The 14,969-nt window shown below is 43.5% G+C and overlaps 1 protein-coding gene across 5 annotated transcripts in view; it reads right to left on the bottom strand.

The window, feature by feature from the left end:
- LOC119178578 (DNA (cytosine-5)-methyltransferase PliMCI) overlaps positions 1-14,969 on the bottom strand; it is a 167,971-nt gene that overhangs the window by 4,615 nt on the left and 148,387 nt on the right. For 2 of the 5 annotated variants that reach the window (XM_075887629.1, XM_037429788.2), the window contains exons 30-32: positions 12,696-12,859; positions 9,993-10,212; positions 1,032-1,148 (exon numbers count right to left, since the gene is read on the bottom strand). In XM_075887629.1, the coding sequence (XP_075743744.1) occupies positions 1,032-1,148; positions 9,993-10,212; positions 12,696-12,859 (501 nt within the window). Of the gene's footprint in view, positions 1-1,031; positions 1,149-9,992; positions 10,213-12,695; positions 12,860-14,969 lie in introns of those variants that run through there. The other 3 variants (XM_075887634.1, XR_012893947.1, XR_012893948.1) reach the window with 3 other exon arrangements.

The raw sequence follows: 14,969 nt of genomic DNA, 5'->3' as shown, positions 1-14,969 counted from the left end.
ATTACTTATGCTGAAAGGTAAGCACAAATTTAGGAAAATGCTTACAATTGGGGCGGTTTGAAGGAAAGGGTGCTCAACACCGCATAAATAATATTTTGACATGCATTGTGAGTTATGTAATCTGGTAACGAAAGAAGGTGCTCATAATATCTTTATTATCAGTGCTCATAATATCTTTATTTGAAGCACACTTAATGAAAACTAGCAGATAATAAAGCCAGGAAAGGCATAGTGGATGTTACTCCTCTGAGCGTTGAATTTTTTTCGAGGAAAACTTTTTTCCCGAGTTCAAATTATCGTACTGCAGTTTTAGAGTGTATGAGATGTGCAAAGTTGGCAAGGAATTGTAAAAAAAAATCAATGGTTTCATGGTGTCGTCAGCATTACTCCGAACTGCAAACAGGTTTAGTAGTATTTTTGAATGTCTTGCTCCTTAAAACACCTATGCACAGTGCCTTATTGCCATCTGCACACAGAACACACGTTTATGTTCTCTTCTTGGAGCAAAAAGTAGAGCAGCAAGCTCTCTAATATCAAGGCAGTTAAGGATACCGCGTGAGCATCGCTGACAAACAAGCTAATAGCAGTGCCAATAAAGATGAAAATCTACTTCTGCCACACTGGCAAAACTGCGCTGATGAGGATAAAAACCAAGTTTAGCGGGCCTCCATTGCGCTATAGTGGTAAAATAAAACCTCAAGAGGGCCTCGCTCATCCATGTTGTTGCAACCCTCAAGACAAGCTGATGCTGGACTTCAGTTTTGTTTACCTTTGCAACAAGGTAGACCAATCATTTTCACTGTCTACCGTTAGTCCTAGAAGGTGAGAGCACCTCTTAGAGCTAACTTATTTTTTTGCAAATCATTATTAAAAACCAGCAGATAAAAAATCTAAGGAAGGTACAAGGGATGCAAATTGTATTATTCTAAGCGTACTACGATTATGTTCTCCAAGATCACGTTTTATGTTTGAAATGCTCATGTCAAATTCACTCCTCACTTCAAACACACGCTGCAGCTCGAATGAATTACCTGCATGCACTTGTCGTTCGCCGATCCCACAAAGACGAAAGTGTCGGGGAAGCCCTGAACACGAGCATACTCTCGAACCGTCAGCAGCCTGCATAGCGATGGGTGTAGGATTGCCGACTGAAAAGACAATGCATTACAACTTAAACCACAGCTTATTCACGGTCAAAACAATGTTGGGCCCTCTTCTTGTTAAACTACCACCTGAAATAGATACAACGTTTATCGAGGCGAACGCCTGTCTTGGTTTGAATGGCAAAAACGTGCCTCCAGTTCACATTTGCAAAGCAGTGTCTGGAAATGCCCTCGCCCATAGAAGATGACACCAGCACAAACTGTTGCCGCAGCAACCAAATGCAGCCAAAATGTGGGCAAGGGGAATACCCACAACAGAAGAGAAAGTCCCAACTCAAAAGAGGCAATAAAAGGGCACAGCACACTGCATAACTGCACTGACATCAGAAACAAGTGTGAAGTGTTGTGAGGTGAACACGTTCCAGCTTCCTGCATTGTTCCATTTTCGATAGCACGACTCAGCAGCACTCCTTGCAGCACCCGTTTATAGTGACGACAGCCTCAAGAAACACCCTTGTGTTCTTGTCATGTACGAATATGCTTAGGGATCCACTGCAAGTGCCACTTTTTCCTGTGCAGCATTTCAAGGCGAAACTCTGTGACATTTTATTTTTCATGTATGAGCTAGGACGGACCAAACACTAAACACTATCGACATATTATAACTAGACACCCTCAATGTATCTGTGTTGCTGTAGGGAGGAATAAGGATCATTTATTGCCAGCAAGTAACTGTGAAAATTAGGCTTGTGCGAATATTCAAATGCTCTCAATATTCGAACGAATAGTACGGTATTCGAAACTGCTTCGGTTATATTTTAATTAGTGAAAGTTTCAAAGTATTCGCAAAGAATGAATAAATCCATATTATTCCGAATTTACTGCCTGTAAAGGTGGTTTTGCTGCAGTGTAGGGGTGCTGAACAATGAAAGCACCTATCCAAAAAAAAATTGTTCTGAAGCAAAGCTTACCTACCAATATAAAGGGGCTCTGCAACATTTTTTGAGCATTGTCAGAAAACGCTGCCGATCGGTTGTCGAAGCTATCGAGGACACGCAGGCCAAAAATAACAGCGCAGCACGCAGCGTGCAATTCACCATAAATTGTCAGAGTCAGCTAAGAAATTCTCTCATCTCTCGACAAATGACTCTACAAGCTCAGAAAGCACGTGTGATGTATTTTCTTTCCCCCGGTCATTCCTCTCTGCTTAGCTTCCAGCGCTTTCGTCGTGATGAGAAGAGAGAATGCACTTGCAGCATACGAGACAACTTTGCAACTCTAGATGTACTGGACAGTGAATCCATGAAGCAATAAGCTTCCTTGGTGAATCCATTCCATGGCTACTTGAAAGTCAGACGGCCCCTTTGAATGAAAATATTACCCTCAAATCAATTCATTTTATTAAGCTTAAAAGCTTGTTATGATGGCTTATATGCTCAAAGTATAATAAAATTTTAAATGTTACATGTTTTAAGGGTTATGACTCGCATCTTGCTGGAAGTCAAATCCTGCTACCACTTCAAGTTCTTTCGATTTCCTTTGAAAAAAAAAAATAAAAATAAAATTTGCATAGAAGCCTTATTTTAATTAACAAAAAATATTGTGCAGGTAAGTTAGGTCATGATAAATATGCCAATTTTTTTATACGTCATATATACTACTCGAATTCGATTCGAAATTATTCAAACACAATCAATATTCCCTTCGAATCAAAAATTCACTATTCGCACAAGCCTGATGAAAATACAGAAAAAGAAAAGCATAATGCATATCTACGTAGTGGTATACTTCTTTCAATATTCTAACCCTTTAATGCTGATTCGTTTCTGACTATTGCTATCACCGACTTCCATTGATTTGACTCTGGTTATTTGGATCTTGACTGAAGGTCCCAGCTGGCAACAATCCTTTATCGATATCACTGCGAACTTCGGTTACTTTTATCTTGATGTTAGCTTTAACCTAACAATCCGAACATAGCCTGTCATCTTACATTCATTCCAAGTTAATCGTGGTGGCAGAGATGGTCCCAATATTGACAGTGTCCACCTGAACGGCACATAGAATACAGTGAATGTGTCAGTCCCATTCACTGAACCGTTTAATGTATGCAAAGTCCCGAAGTTGACTGTACACATTTTTGGCAAACCAAAATACAGCAAATTAAATATGTTGCAAGTAACTCGCTGTATGCCCCCTCTCCCACGATAAAATAAAAACTAAATGCTGGGCCTCTGCGAAACATGCAGGATAGACATGGTGCATGTTGAGGAGCGGCCTTTTCAGAGCCCGTAGCGAAGTCTTTTAGGGTGCCCATCGCAAGTAAAGTTGTGAAGCACCTTCTATGCTACGATTCAAAATCTTGAAATGGAGCGAAGTATGTGTGCTTTAAGTGTGTAAGGTAATGTGCACACCTGTGCAGCTGTGCTCTGCTGATACTGCCTTTCACGATGATGATGACAAATTTTAGCTCGGTCCTTTGTAACCGGTTGGCAAGCTTTCAACCACCCACTTGTTACACAATTAACATGGTGCAATGCCTGATGCAATACTATGCTTCTACGACACAATACCGTAATTACTCAAATCTAATGCGCACCTTTTTTCCCGTTAAGTGAGTTCATAAATCACATGAGCGATAGGATCCAGTACGAAAAAAAAAAAAATGAATATGGTCATTCTATTGCCATAGGCATTTCCAAAATGGCCGCCCCCTAAGTGCGTCGGCATTGCACGTTGGCCATTTCTGTCTACGTGTTTCCCATGAGCGGCACTTCGTACGAGTGCTAAGGAGTTCGTCATCTTGTAGTGAATTAGCATTGACGGCATGGAAGGGCCGACTTTACAAATTGGACGAGTGCACCCCGATGCCGCTTTTAAAAGAAAAGTCAACGCGTGTGCTGAAACGGACGGAAATCGGGCCGCATCGCGGTCGTTCGAAGTTCTCAAAACGTGCGTGCGGGACTGGTGGAAACAAAAGCAGAAGATTGTCGACAGCAAACATTCACGCAAAGGCTTCAGTGGACCACAGCAGGGTCGGTTTCCGCAAATTGAAGAGCTGCTCGGCGAGTATGTGATTGAGTAGTGAGCGGCACAGCGGCCCGTGACGAGAGACTGCATAGCCTGCTCCAAGTGCAGGCTATGCAGTTAGCCTTAGAAAACGGGCTAATGCGGAGCCAGTTTAAAGCGAGCAAGTGCTGGCTAACTAACTTTATGAAGAGGAAAGGCTTTTCCCTCCGAATGCGAACGGGCATATGCGAAAAGTTGCCGGAGGAGTACAAAAAAAAGCTTCCCAGTTTTCAGAGCTACGTCCTAAACTTGCGGCACAACAACGGCTACCTACTTGGGCAAATCGGGAATGCCGATCAGACGCCTCTTTACTTCGACATGCCTGTCACCACAACCGCCGAGAAAAAGGGGGCGAAGCAAGTTCGCGTGCTGACATCAGGCCACGGTAAAACTAGAGTGACGGCAATGCTTTGTTGCACGTCAAATAGGCACAAGCTTCTCCCGTACCACATATTTAAACAGAAAACGCTCCCGAACGATGTCGTTTTCCCGAGTGGTGTGATCGTGCAAGCCAACAAGAAAAATAGGTGCGCGTTGCGATCCATGTGTTTTTTTTTTTTTTTTGTCGTGGAAACCGGGTGGGCGTTACAATCAAGGGCGCGGTAGAATCGAGAGAATACAGTATTATATCTGTTAAGTGACTCTTTGACTGACACGTCGCCTGACACGGTCTTTTTCTGAAGAACTTTCAAGCTCTTGCATAGCCAGGCGGTAGAATACTTGTCTAACAGGTAAAATGCCTGGGTTCTATTCCAGCTTGCATACTGGTTTCATTCTCATTGTGTGCGATAGTTGTGATGGACATTGGCAGTGGCACCAAAATTGGCTGTAGTTGTGAGCTCATAACACCTTACGCTGGAGAACAGCATTGGCAGTAAATTACACACTTCGCAGCAGAAAGGAGGAGGCACTACAATGGCTACAGCAGGGGATATACCAGAACTATAAGAGGATGTAGACATTGTAGTGGTTTAATTTTTAGATGCAAAGCAGCTCTTTGACTAGCCTGTGTAACACTGTCCCTCAGTCCGCACCGCGCTCTCCTGGCCGCAGGTGTTGGGCGGTGCCAGGTAGGTCATGCCTTCTCTCGCAGTGCGCGCACATTAACGTCACTTTCTGCCCAGCCTGTTCCCGCTCGCTGCGTGTCACCTCTCTCGTTTCATCCTCTCCACCGCTCGCAACACTCGATCGCTTCACCTTCTCAGTGATGCGATTGACTAGAACTGTATTGGAGCAGCAAAAAGTGCATTTTGGAGTAGGAAAAGATGATTTTGGAGCAGCCAAAAATACTGACCATGTGAAGCACAGCAGTGAACTAAGGAGGAACGCTTTTGAATTAAGAAGCTCTGTGCGATAAATGGATGTTTAGAGATGCTTGTACAACATCACAGAATATTCTCCCAAACTAATTTTAAACCTTCCAGTGCATTTTTTAATATGGAGTGCAACCAACTACGAATTGGTGCTGCATTCTGGCCACTGAAATAATGTAGGAGAGCAGTTATCATTGAAGACAAAATAAATCACAATGAAATTTTTTATCGAAAACTAACAACACTGTTTCACTTTTTTTATTTTCAAAAGAGTTGTTGTCTTCTTGCCTGACATCTTGTCAAGGGCTGCAGAGAGCCGTGAGCATGGCGGTCGCCCGAAAAGTTTAAGTTTTCAGGGTCACGGAAACGCTAATTTACGAGGCTTTCATTGTGTCAGAACATTCATAGACACTCGCGGCAATACCAAGCACGGCTCCAAGCACCTCTAAATCGCATCACAAAAGCTTATTGACAGCACTCCATATGACCGTGAAGTGCGTGGCCGCATGGACAGTGCAGCCAGTGCGTGATGCACTTGGCAGCGACGTTCGGTGACGATGGGCAAAATGTGTAGCTACGATGACGAAAAAATCGGCGCGCACTGTGCTAACTGTTAGCACAGTTTCGAGTGCTGGCACGCGAAACTGCTAGCCGCTGATACCGAGCAATCTTGGCCGTGGAGGGGGGGGGGGGGGGGTTCACGAGCTTGATGGTGGTGTTTGTTCTCTGCGGATGCGTCAAATGCCCGTCCGCAGTTTTGAGGAGCTAGCGAGTGATGTACTTTGTTGCCTGCAAAGAAGCATATTACCACGAGTGCGCTAGTACGTCGTTCTCGCTCGCAAAGTTCAATTAGCCACCAGCAGAGTTAGATCTAAAGACGACTCTAGTGACGGGCCGCGCTTGTATACCGTGCAATTATATCCTGAGTAATCGTCGAGCCGTGGACATGTGACGAAGTAGCGATTTTCGACAGCCATGTCCTTGCATAGCACAAGCAACAGACTACAATCTCCGGGAGCGAGCATCGGGCCAAAGGCGAGATGAGCTGGGGCACCGCGGCGACCACAGCCAATCAGGGGCCTCGAAACGACCTTCAAACATTTGCTTTTTGTGCACTTGTTTTTAAAGGGAGAAGCCAGCTGAGGTGAGACATTTGAAAACGGAGAAATACTCTTTCCAATGAGCCCAAAAAGCCGGCTCTTGGCCGCGCCATCGCAAAGCTATAATTTTTTGAAAATCGCTGCGGTTTTTTTTTTTTGTGATTTCCAAAAATATTTTCGCTACTTAGAAGGGTGAAACCAATTTTCAGGAGCACTTCTGCACAGTTTTCAGGGCAGATATTTTGGAATCAGATGAAAAAAAGCGTTCCAGAAACTGCAAACTAGATTTTTAAAAAAATCCACTTTCTGCCGATTTTCGCGATACGAAACCACATCTCACCTTAATATTTGCACTAAGTCTGAGTTGACCTTCGACAATGATCTACAAAGAAGTTTTAAACTGGTTTGCTAGTTCACTGCCCTTCTAGCTTTCAGCTGTTTCCCACTGCTGTCCTCTATCCATCTGCCAAACACGATTAGCACGGAGTCTCGGACATCGGCTCGTGGAAAGCTGTTTCGTCCAAGGTGCACTTTCGGGGGCCACACTAATTTACACCAGTCTTGGGAACAATTGTCTGCACCTCCCCATGCTTTATTTTATAAATGATATTGCTAATGACGTAAGTGACAACATAACTGTCAGGTTCTTCGCAGATGATTGCCTAATATACCGTGATATCAATAACCAGAATGATCAGACGTCACTTAAGCAAGCCCTTAGAGTCGTAGAAAGATGGGCCACTAAATAGCAAATGAAAATCAATGAATCTAAATCAGTTATGCTCAGAGTAACGAACAGAAAAAAACATGCAATTAAATGTCAATATGAGATGAATTCCAAAACTCAAAATGAAGCTGACTCGATAAAATACCTAGGCTTAATCATTTCAAATGACTTAAGTTGAAAACCACACGTGAACAGCATTTGTGCAGCTGCAGAAAAGAAGTTATGGTTCCTCCGTCGCAAACTAAAGCTAGCAACACCATTCGTTAAGCTTCGTAAGGCCAACGCTAGAATATGCCAGTGCTGTGTGGGACCCCTTCCAGTCTCGTTTAATAAATCGAATTGAAAAAATACAGAGAAAAGCCGCAAGGCTAATTTTATTACGTTATTTACAAACTGACTCCGTTTCTGAAATGCTTCGGTTGCTTGAATTGCCTACGCTGGCTCATCGCCGGAAAGTCGGTCGACTTAAACTACATTTTTGTTATCAAAAGGACACCTTAATATTGAAACTAAACCCTATCTTGTTCCCAGGCCTTCCAGCAATGTCAGATCATGCAATCAATTTGTGTATTTGGTTCCTAAATGCAATCTTGATGTGTATGCGTATTCCTTTTTCCAACGAATGATAAAAGAGTGGAATCAGTTGCCAGTACCGGTACTGAATTCAAAGAACATAGAAAACTTTGAACAGTGCATTAAAAATATGTCGTGAACATTGAGTGTTGCTATATATTGTACATATATTGCCATGTTGTTCGAAAATACATCGTGTAGTTACTTCATATTGCATACTATACCACCATTGCAATATATATATGTACGTTTTTATTAACAGCGTTTAAATATTTTCCCTTTTTGTATTGAAAAAAAAATTCTGTCTTCTATACAATACATTGTACTTGCTTTTGTTTTATGTTTACTGTACCCACCCTGTTACGGCCATAATGGCCAACAGTATTTGGAATAAATAAACCAGCGTCCGGCCGTATCTACCCTTCCCCCGGCTGGACACTGATTTTCCTAATCAAGGTGGACGATTGGGCGAGTTGGTGATTCATGATCGACGTATGTAACTGCGCGGTAGTAAACACGGACGACAAGAAGATACAAGGACAAGCGCAGCTTGTCCTTGTATCTGCGCTTGTCCTTGTATCTTCTTGTCGTCCGTGTTTACTACCGCGCAGTTACATACGTCGATCATGAATCACCAACTCGCCCAATCGTCCACCTTGATTAGTTACATTTCTAGTTCTTCGGGCAGTGTTTCGTCCCTAAAAAAAAAAAAAAAAAAAAAAAAAAAAAAAAAAAAAAAAAAAAAAAACTGCGCTTGTCCTTGTATCTTCTTGTCGTCCGTGTTTACTACCGCGCAGTTACATACGCTGATTTTCCTCTCACGGGGCAAGATTGGAAGCTCACAGGCCACCCCTAACTGCGCGTTGTCACCAGCCACGTGCTGCGCCTGTTTTTTCTATAGTATTTTGTAATTAGGTGCAGTTTTGGCACAGAAAGGAGGAAAAGTAGCAAAATGAAGCAGGTTTCCCGTCTTAGTGCAGTTTGGCGCAATGGGCGCAGCTATTGCACCACTGCCCTCTCCACCGCTCGCAACGCTCGAGCCCAGTCCTCACGTGGGCATCACCTCACCCGTGCCACCTTTCTCTATCTGTCAGCTAGAAGAAACCGCGAGCCGGTGGGTGCACATGCTGCACGTACCTCGAGAATCTCGCGGCGGCCACAATGAGGACAGCACGCCGCTGCTTGCCGTGCGATCGCGCCGACGGTCGGGATGCCGTCGCGGCATGCTTCCTGCTAGTGTGCACGTACCTTTCCCAACTGTTGCCGGCGTTGCGAGGGTTAGCGAAGCCGTTCGCGTTCACTAATGGTGATGTCAACACCGGCGAAGCGCGATCCAAGGACGCCGAACGCAAGCGTTGGCAGTGGAAGACGAGCAACACCGGTGAGGTGCGAGTCAAGAATACATATCGCATTCAAGAATAGAGACAGTGCGTGGGTAACAATGACGAGACACGAGCCAACTAAGAAAGCCGAGCGAAAGCGTCTTCAACGCGGCCCGCCTCCCGTGTCGTTGCGTTTCAAACGAACGTTCACTTGAGTAAACGCTACACCAAGTTTTGCTTCAAACAGTTCTTCCAGCAACCCCGTCGATGCCCGTTTTAACTGGGTCAACAACGTACGCATCGCTGCTTCTTTGCATCCCATCAGGGTTCCTTTCAGGGAGATGGTCTATAGATTTTTTTAGGTGGCACTATAATTTGTTGTTTTGACCTACATCCTATCTTGCAACAATAGTTCAAGCAGTTCTGGGTACATGCAAGTTAGCTTTTACAATTTGTAATTTGTATGAAATATGAAATATTTACATCAATTGACTGCACTAGAAATAATTTTCTGATCTGACTGCAACTTTTACACTTTTTTTTTCACTCAAACTCCATTATTCGAACTCACTTTGCACCCAAAATATTGCTATTCACACAGCTCTAAAATAACTCTAAATTCCAGGCCGCATGCTGCATTACAATGTTTGGCTTGTGTGTTTTCAGCAGCCTCAACTCCCAATCGGCAGTGTTTTCTGACTGTGCTGAAAAAGTGTTATGATGCTGATCAATAACAGCAGATGCTCAAGATACAACTTAACAGCATTAACCTTCTGCTTTCTCACCTTGTCAGGCTTTGGCAGAGTGGTGACTGTTCCTGCACAGCCATCCCAGTCGAGCCGTGCATAGGCTTTGTCCAGATATCCCTGTGCAGCCCCCTGGCCTGACTTATGTGCCAGTGTCCATGGAACTAATGTGCGCTTGTACACATCTGGCGGCGGCTCGCACTCGTCTCCCGCTGCACATGGGCACACACCCTGGATGCCCTTGTATGTCTTGAAAGGCCTGCGCCACCATAAGGCAAACACCACCACAGTATCTCAGCAGCAACATCTATTGTTCCGAAGCTGGGCTCAAGAATTTCGATGAAGACAATGTGCCAAAGTAGCCCCCGTGTTCAAACTCAAGTGCACTTTAAGAAATGCTAAGTGGTAAGGCTTATTCTGGAGTCGTCCAGCATGGCATGACCTACAATTCTGTTGAGTAAGATGCCGAAAATTATCTTTTTTCATTCATCCACGATGACATAAAATAGGGAAAACTCTGAAGTATGTACAAGGTTCATGAATGTCAGTGAACACTTTGCTCGACATGGAGGCCAAGGATAGGTATGTAAATTCATGGCCTGGTAACGACATATGGATGGCACAATGACTGATTTGGGTGGGTTGTCTTGCCATTGGTTGAGCCTATACTTGCTGGCAGAAATGGTACTTAAAGGGGCAACTAAATCCACACACATTACAGTTGTGACCGGGTTGTAATCGATCAACCACAAGCTGGAAGAGGATGGTTACACAAAACAGCCCATCTAGGGGGTGCCATATTATTCGCATACAGCATTCATGCATGTAGCGCCACAACATAGTATGGTTCCCAAAGCATAGAAAGGCACAAATAAAGGCCATCAAATCAAAAGCTGAGATTTTAAAGAATGCATGAAACTAAGGATTGAGTAGAGTGCAATGAGTCACTGTTGGGTGTGAACTTTAGAAAACATAAAAAAAAAAACGTCAGCTCTCATGCTTAAGTTCCAAACTAGAGACAGCGAGAAATCATGAAATGCGCAATACAAAGTAATACTTGTAGTAAATGCATTAAATCCAAAACATAGTGCACAAACAACCTACATATCAGTGCCTGACTAAAAAGCAGGTATTTGTATGGCGCATAGGTGAACACCCCAGACTGCACAAGAGCTTGAAGAGTAGAGAGACAAGTGTCCTCAGCCTAATGCATGAACTAAGCCTGCTGTGGATCTACACGTTAGCCACAAACTTGCCGATAACAGAGGTCATGGTGATACAGAGTAGCCAAATGCACAAGCGAACTCTAAATTGTTCAGTAGACTCATTTATGCATCTGATCCTCAGATATAGAAATCTGGAAACCAGAGAATTGACGGAAGCTTTTCATTGCAAGGCCACAAGGCCCAGCATGCACTTACGAGCTATTTCACACCGACATTGATGTCATTGATGTTCATTCCACAATTTCGGTCAGACTGACAAACAATGTCTACTTTGGTGTACACATCAAGTTTACTTGATTGAATTGCACACTACAAGACTAAACTTTTTTTTTTTCTATTTAAAAAAAAAAATATACAGTAAGAAGTACATAGAAAAATGATGGTTGATCCCTCTTTCATAGGAGTCTCTCAAACACCAATACGAAACATGTGTAAATATAATTATTGCTAGTACTGTGTCAACATGGATACATCTATGCTGACATTCACTACCAAGTGACACTCTGTGTTGACACTCTGCCAAGTGCTTTTATCTGACGCCATATCGTTTTTGGCAATCTGTGATATAGCAACACACTACTATGCACAAACGCAACAGGAAGATTTTGCAGTGTGCATTTCGAACATTCGAAAGCATTTGGCTTCCCACTCGTGCAGGTCTCTCAAGCCCAACACAGTCATGGTTGCACATCGCTGAACAAAGAAGCTCCTGCAGCATCTACCTACATGTAGTACACTGTCCCACTGCTTCTTCATGGTGGCACTGTTGCTGTATAAGCGGCGAGCATATAGTATGATGCATTTGCACCGAAAACCCTGCTTGTTCAATGGTTCTCAAAATTCCTGGAGCTGAAATTTAGCTTCTCACCGTCGACGAGTAACTCGGGTGAAGTCAATGGTTTTCAGAATTTCTTTCCGAGCCATCCATGCTCTCTTTTATTGAATCGACAGATGTCGCTTCCCCCAAGAGAAATTATGAGTGTCAGTTCATGGCATATAGAAGCATATGTTAAAACATATCTAACTGTAGAACTATAGAAATGGCAGCTAGTTGGCATATGCTAATTTTTACAGTGCGTATAAGTACGGGCCCAGAGGATAGTGCAGACCATCAACTAATAAATATTTATTAGAGTGATAGATGAAAACCAGAAACCAAATGCAGATGCACAATTGTTACCAATTAGAGCCAGACACAAAAACTCATCATCACGTAAGGCAATCGATCAGTTTTCGTATCTGGCTCAGATGCTTTGTAACATTCGTGTACCTGCTGCCTGTAGTTCCTTGCTTATTATTTGTCGCTCTCATAATACTTCTTAGTCGAAGGTCAGTGCTTGCATTGTTGAATCTCTTTTTTTTTCCCGTCCTTATATGTGCTGTAAAAATAAATAAAAAAGAGCATTATAACGTGATAGGGTTGTATTCACAACATGTTAAGTCTACTGCAGGCCAAATGCATTTGTGCACACTGAAGGGTCTGCATAAAACAGTCGTAGAACTACTACTGCCTTACAAGATGCTGGTGTAGGTGCCGTCAGAGAGGCGCACCCTTTCGTTGGGGAGGTCCCTCCAGTTGGCACCCAAAGAGAAAGGAATGCGGTCCAGTCGTGCTTGCGTGATTGGTGACAAGGACAGCAACTCGTGGTCTCGAACGATGCCCTCCTGGCTGCCTCTTACCTGCAGTTTCATTGGCAAATCACCACTGGGCAAGTACAGAGTGTTGGCAAACAAAATTTACAGGTATGCGACACTCTTCTTAGCAAACAGCTGTATAGTTTACAGTGAAATTTTCAGAAGTGCTAGCTTTTCACAGTGGCTTCGGTTAGCTAGTATGGTGGTGACCACTATATTTGAACCTGTTTACAACAATATTCAAGTGCCATGAAAATTTTATTGTTATATAGTCGGGTTGTACAGAAAAAACAAGACGGAAGGGAAACAGGGAGGGGGTTCAGAACATACAAACTTTGGTTTCCTCCCCAAATGCACTTCTACGTGCCCTCACCTCCATCCCCACGGCCAAGTGGTTGACAATCATTACCAGTGTCCCTCCTACTCACCTTTGCAACTACAGCTTGCATATCACAGGCACTGTGGCACCAAGAGTAAACTGTTATAACTAGAGCTGTGCAAATGGTAAGTATTCGGGGCAAAGCGTATTCGTATTTTAAGTTTTGAGTGGGAATCGAGAATTTTTCTGAAATTGCTCGAATACTTTTTCAATACTGCAATGAGAAACTACAGAAAAATAGTTGCACAGGACCTCTAAGCATATTTTCATGAGATGGGAACATGAAAGCATTTCTTTCGGCCAGGTTCGTGAAATGCTGCAGGGGCGTTCCGTTGTTGTGATATAAAGAATAAAGTAGTGTTGACAACACTTTGCACGTGAGGGGAAGAAGACGCCATTTCCTCAAGATCTCCTCCAACTTCTGTGGAAGCCCAAGTGATGCAGCGGACAAGGGTGCGCACACTTCCGGTGGGAGAGGTCGGTTGTTTTCTGCACTCTGTTTTTGAGGATGCCAGAAAATCTTCCACTTTCTCAAACCTGGCAAAGTAGGGCTTTCATGTTGACATGTAGTGTAAAGCATAGTGAAAAAGAAAACGATTTCTTTTGCAAGGTAACCCACAGACCTGGCGGCAGTGCGCTGTGCACGGCGTGAAAACAAAACTGAACTGCTGGCAGTCGTGCAGTGACGCATAACGACGTAACATGCAGTATTGCCACGAGCTTGTATAACTTCAAATTTTGCAATTTTTCGAGTGGTACTGATGCACTTTATGTTGCAGGCTGATTTCATGGTGCCAAGGCATTATCCAGAGAGCACTTTTACAGAATGAGTTGATCAAGTAACTGAACTACGGCACAGATGCTTCAAATTTTTTTCCCAGCCAAGTAGAAATGATGACGCATGGTCATGCATCCCTTTCATTATGAAAACTCGTACCTATAGAAAGTTGTTCTGCAAACAAACGAGGGAGACCAGCTGCATGTCAATGAGAAATTGTTTCTATGAAATGAAAATGAGATAATATCCAGGTCTCAATGACAAGCTCGCACGCGTCTTCAAGCTGCTCTGGGTAGAAACATGTCGAGGTAATGGTCCTTGAATTGGCACGGAATCAGGGCATATCCAGAAGCATGAGTCGGCGAACTCACTCATGAGTTGACTCACTCGAACCCACTCAGACTCAGATCGAGCCATCAGTCTGAGCGAGTCCAGATGAGTAATATTTTTGTGAGTCCGAGTCTGAGTGAGTCTGGTTGAAAAAAATTTTTGTGAGTGCGAGTCCAAGTTCGGCTCACAAAAATTTTGGCGGGTCTGAGTCCGAGTGAGCCCAAAGTACGAAATATATTTCTTGAATGAGCCTGAGTGAGTTCCACTTGCTTTTGCTGACCTAATGTCCTATCTAGTCATCTTCAGAATTATTACCAGCCTTACCTGGATTCACTTTGATACTCGTGTCTGCTCACAGAAATCCCAAAGCAGTGTAGTTCATTTAACATTTCAACAGTTATTATTTTGAGGCGTGAATTACGTACGGTGCGTCTTGACCTCTCCCACCAACTCTTCCAGTGAATTTCTTGATTTGTATATTTTATGCTGTCATCTCTTCCAAGAAAAATGACCTTACTGGTTTGGAAGCACACACAGCTCGTTTTCAAAGATACTATGTCAAGCGAAACCAAGAGAACTGATTGCGCAAAATGTTGGTGTTAAAGAGCACTGACTCCAACGACGGACTCATGAGTCGACTTAATCAGTGTCACAAACGAGCGCTCAGA

This window comes from Rhipicephalus microplus, chromosome 1, assembly GCF_043290135.1.
Source record: "Rhipicephalus microplus isolate Deutch F79 chromosome 1, USDA_Rmic, whole genome shotgun sequence".
Lineage (NCBI taxonomy): Eukaryota > Metazoa > Arthropoda > Arachnida > Ixodida > Ixodidae > Rhipicephalus > Rhipicephalus microplus.
Note: the sequence above shows the minus strand (reverse complement) of the source record. Positions and strands in the feature narration are given on the sequence as shown.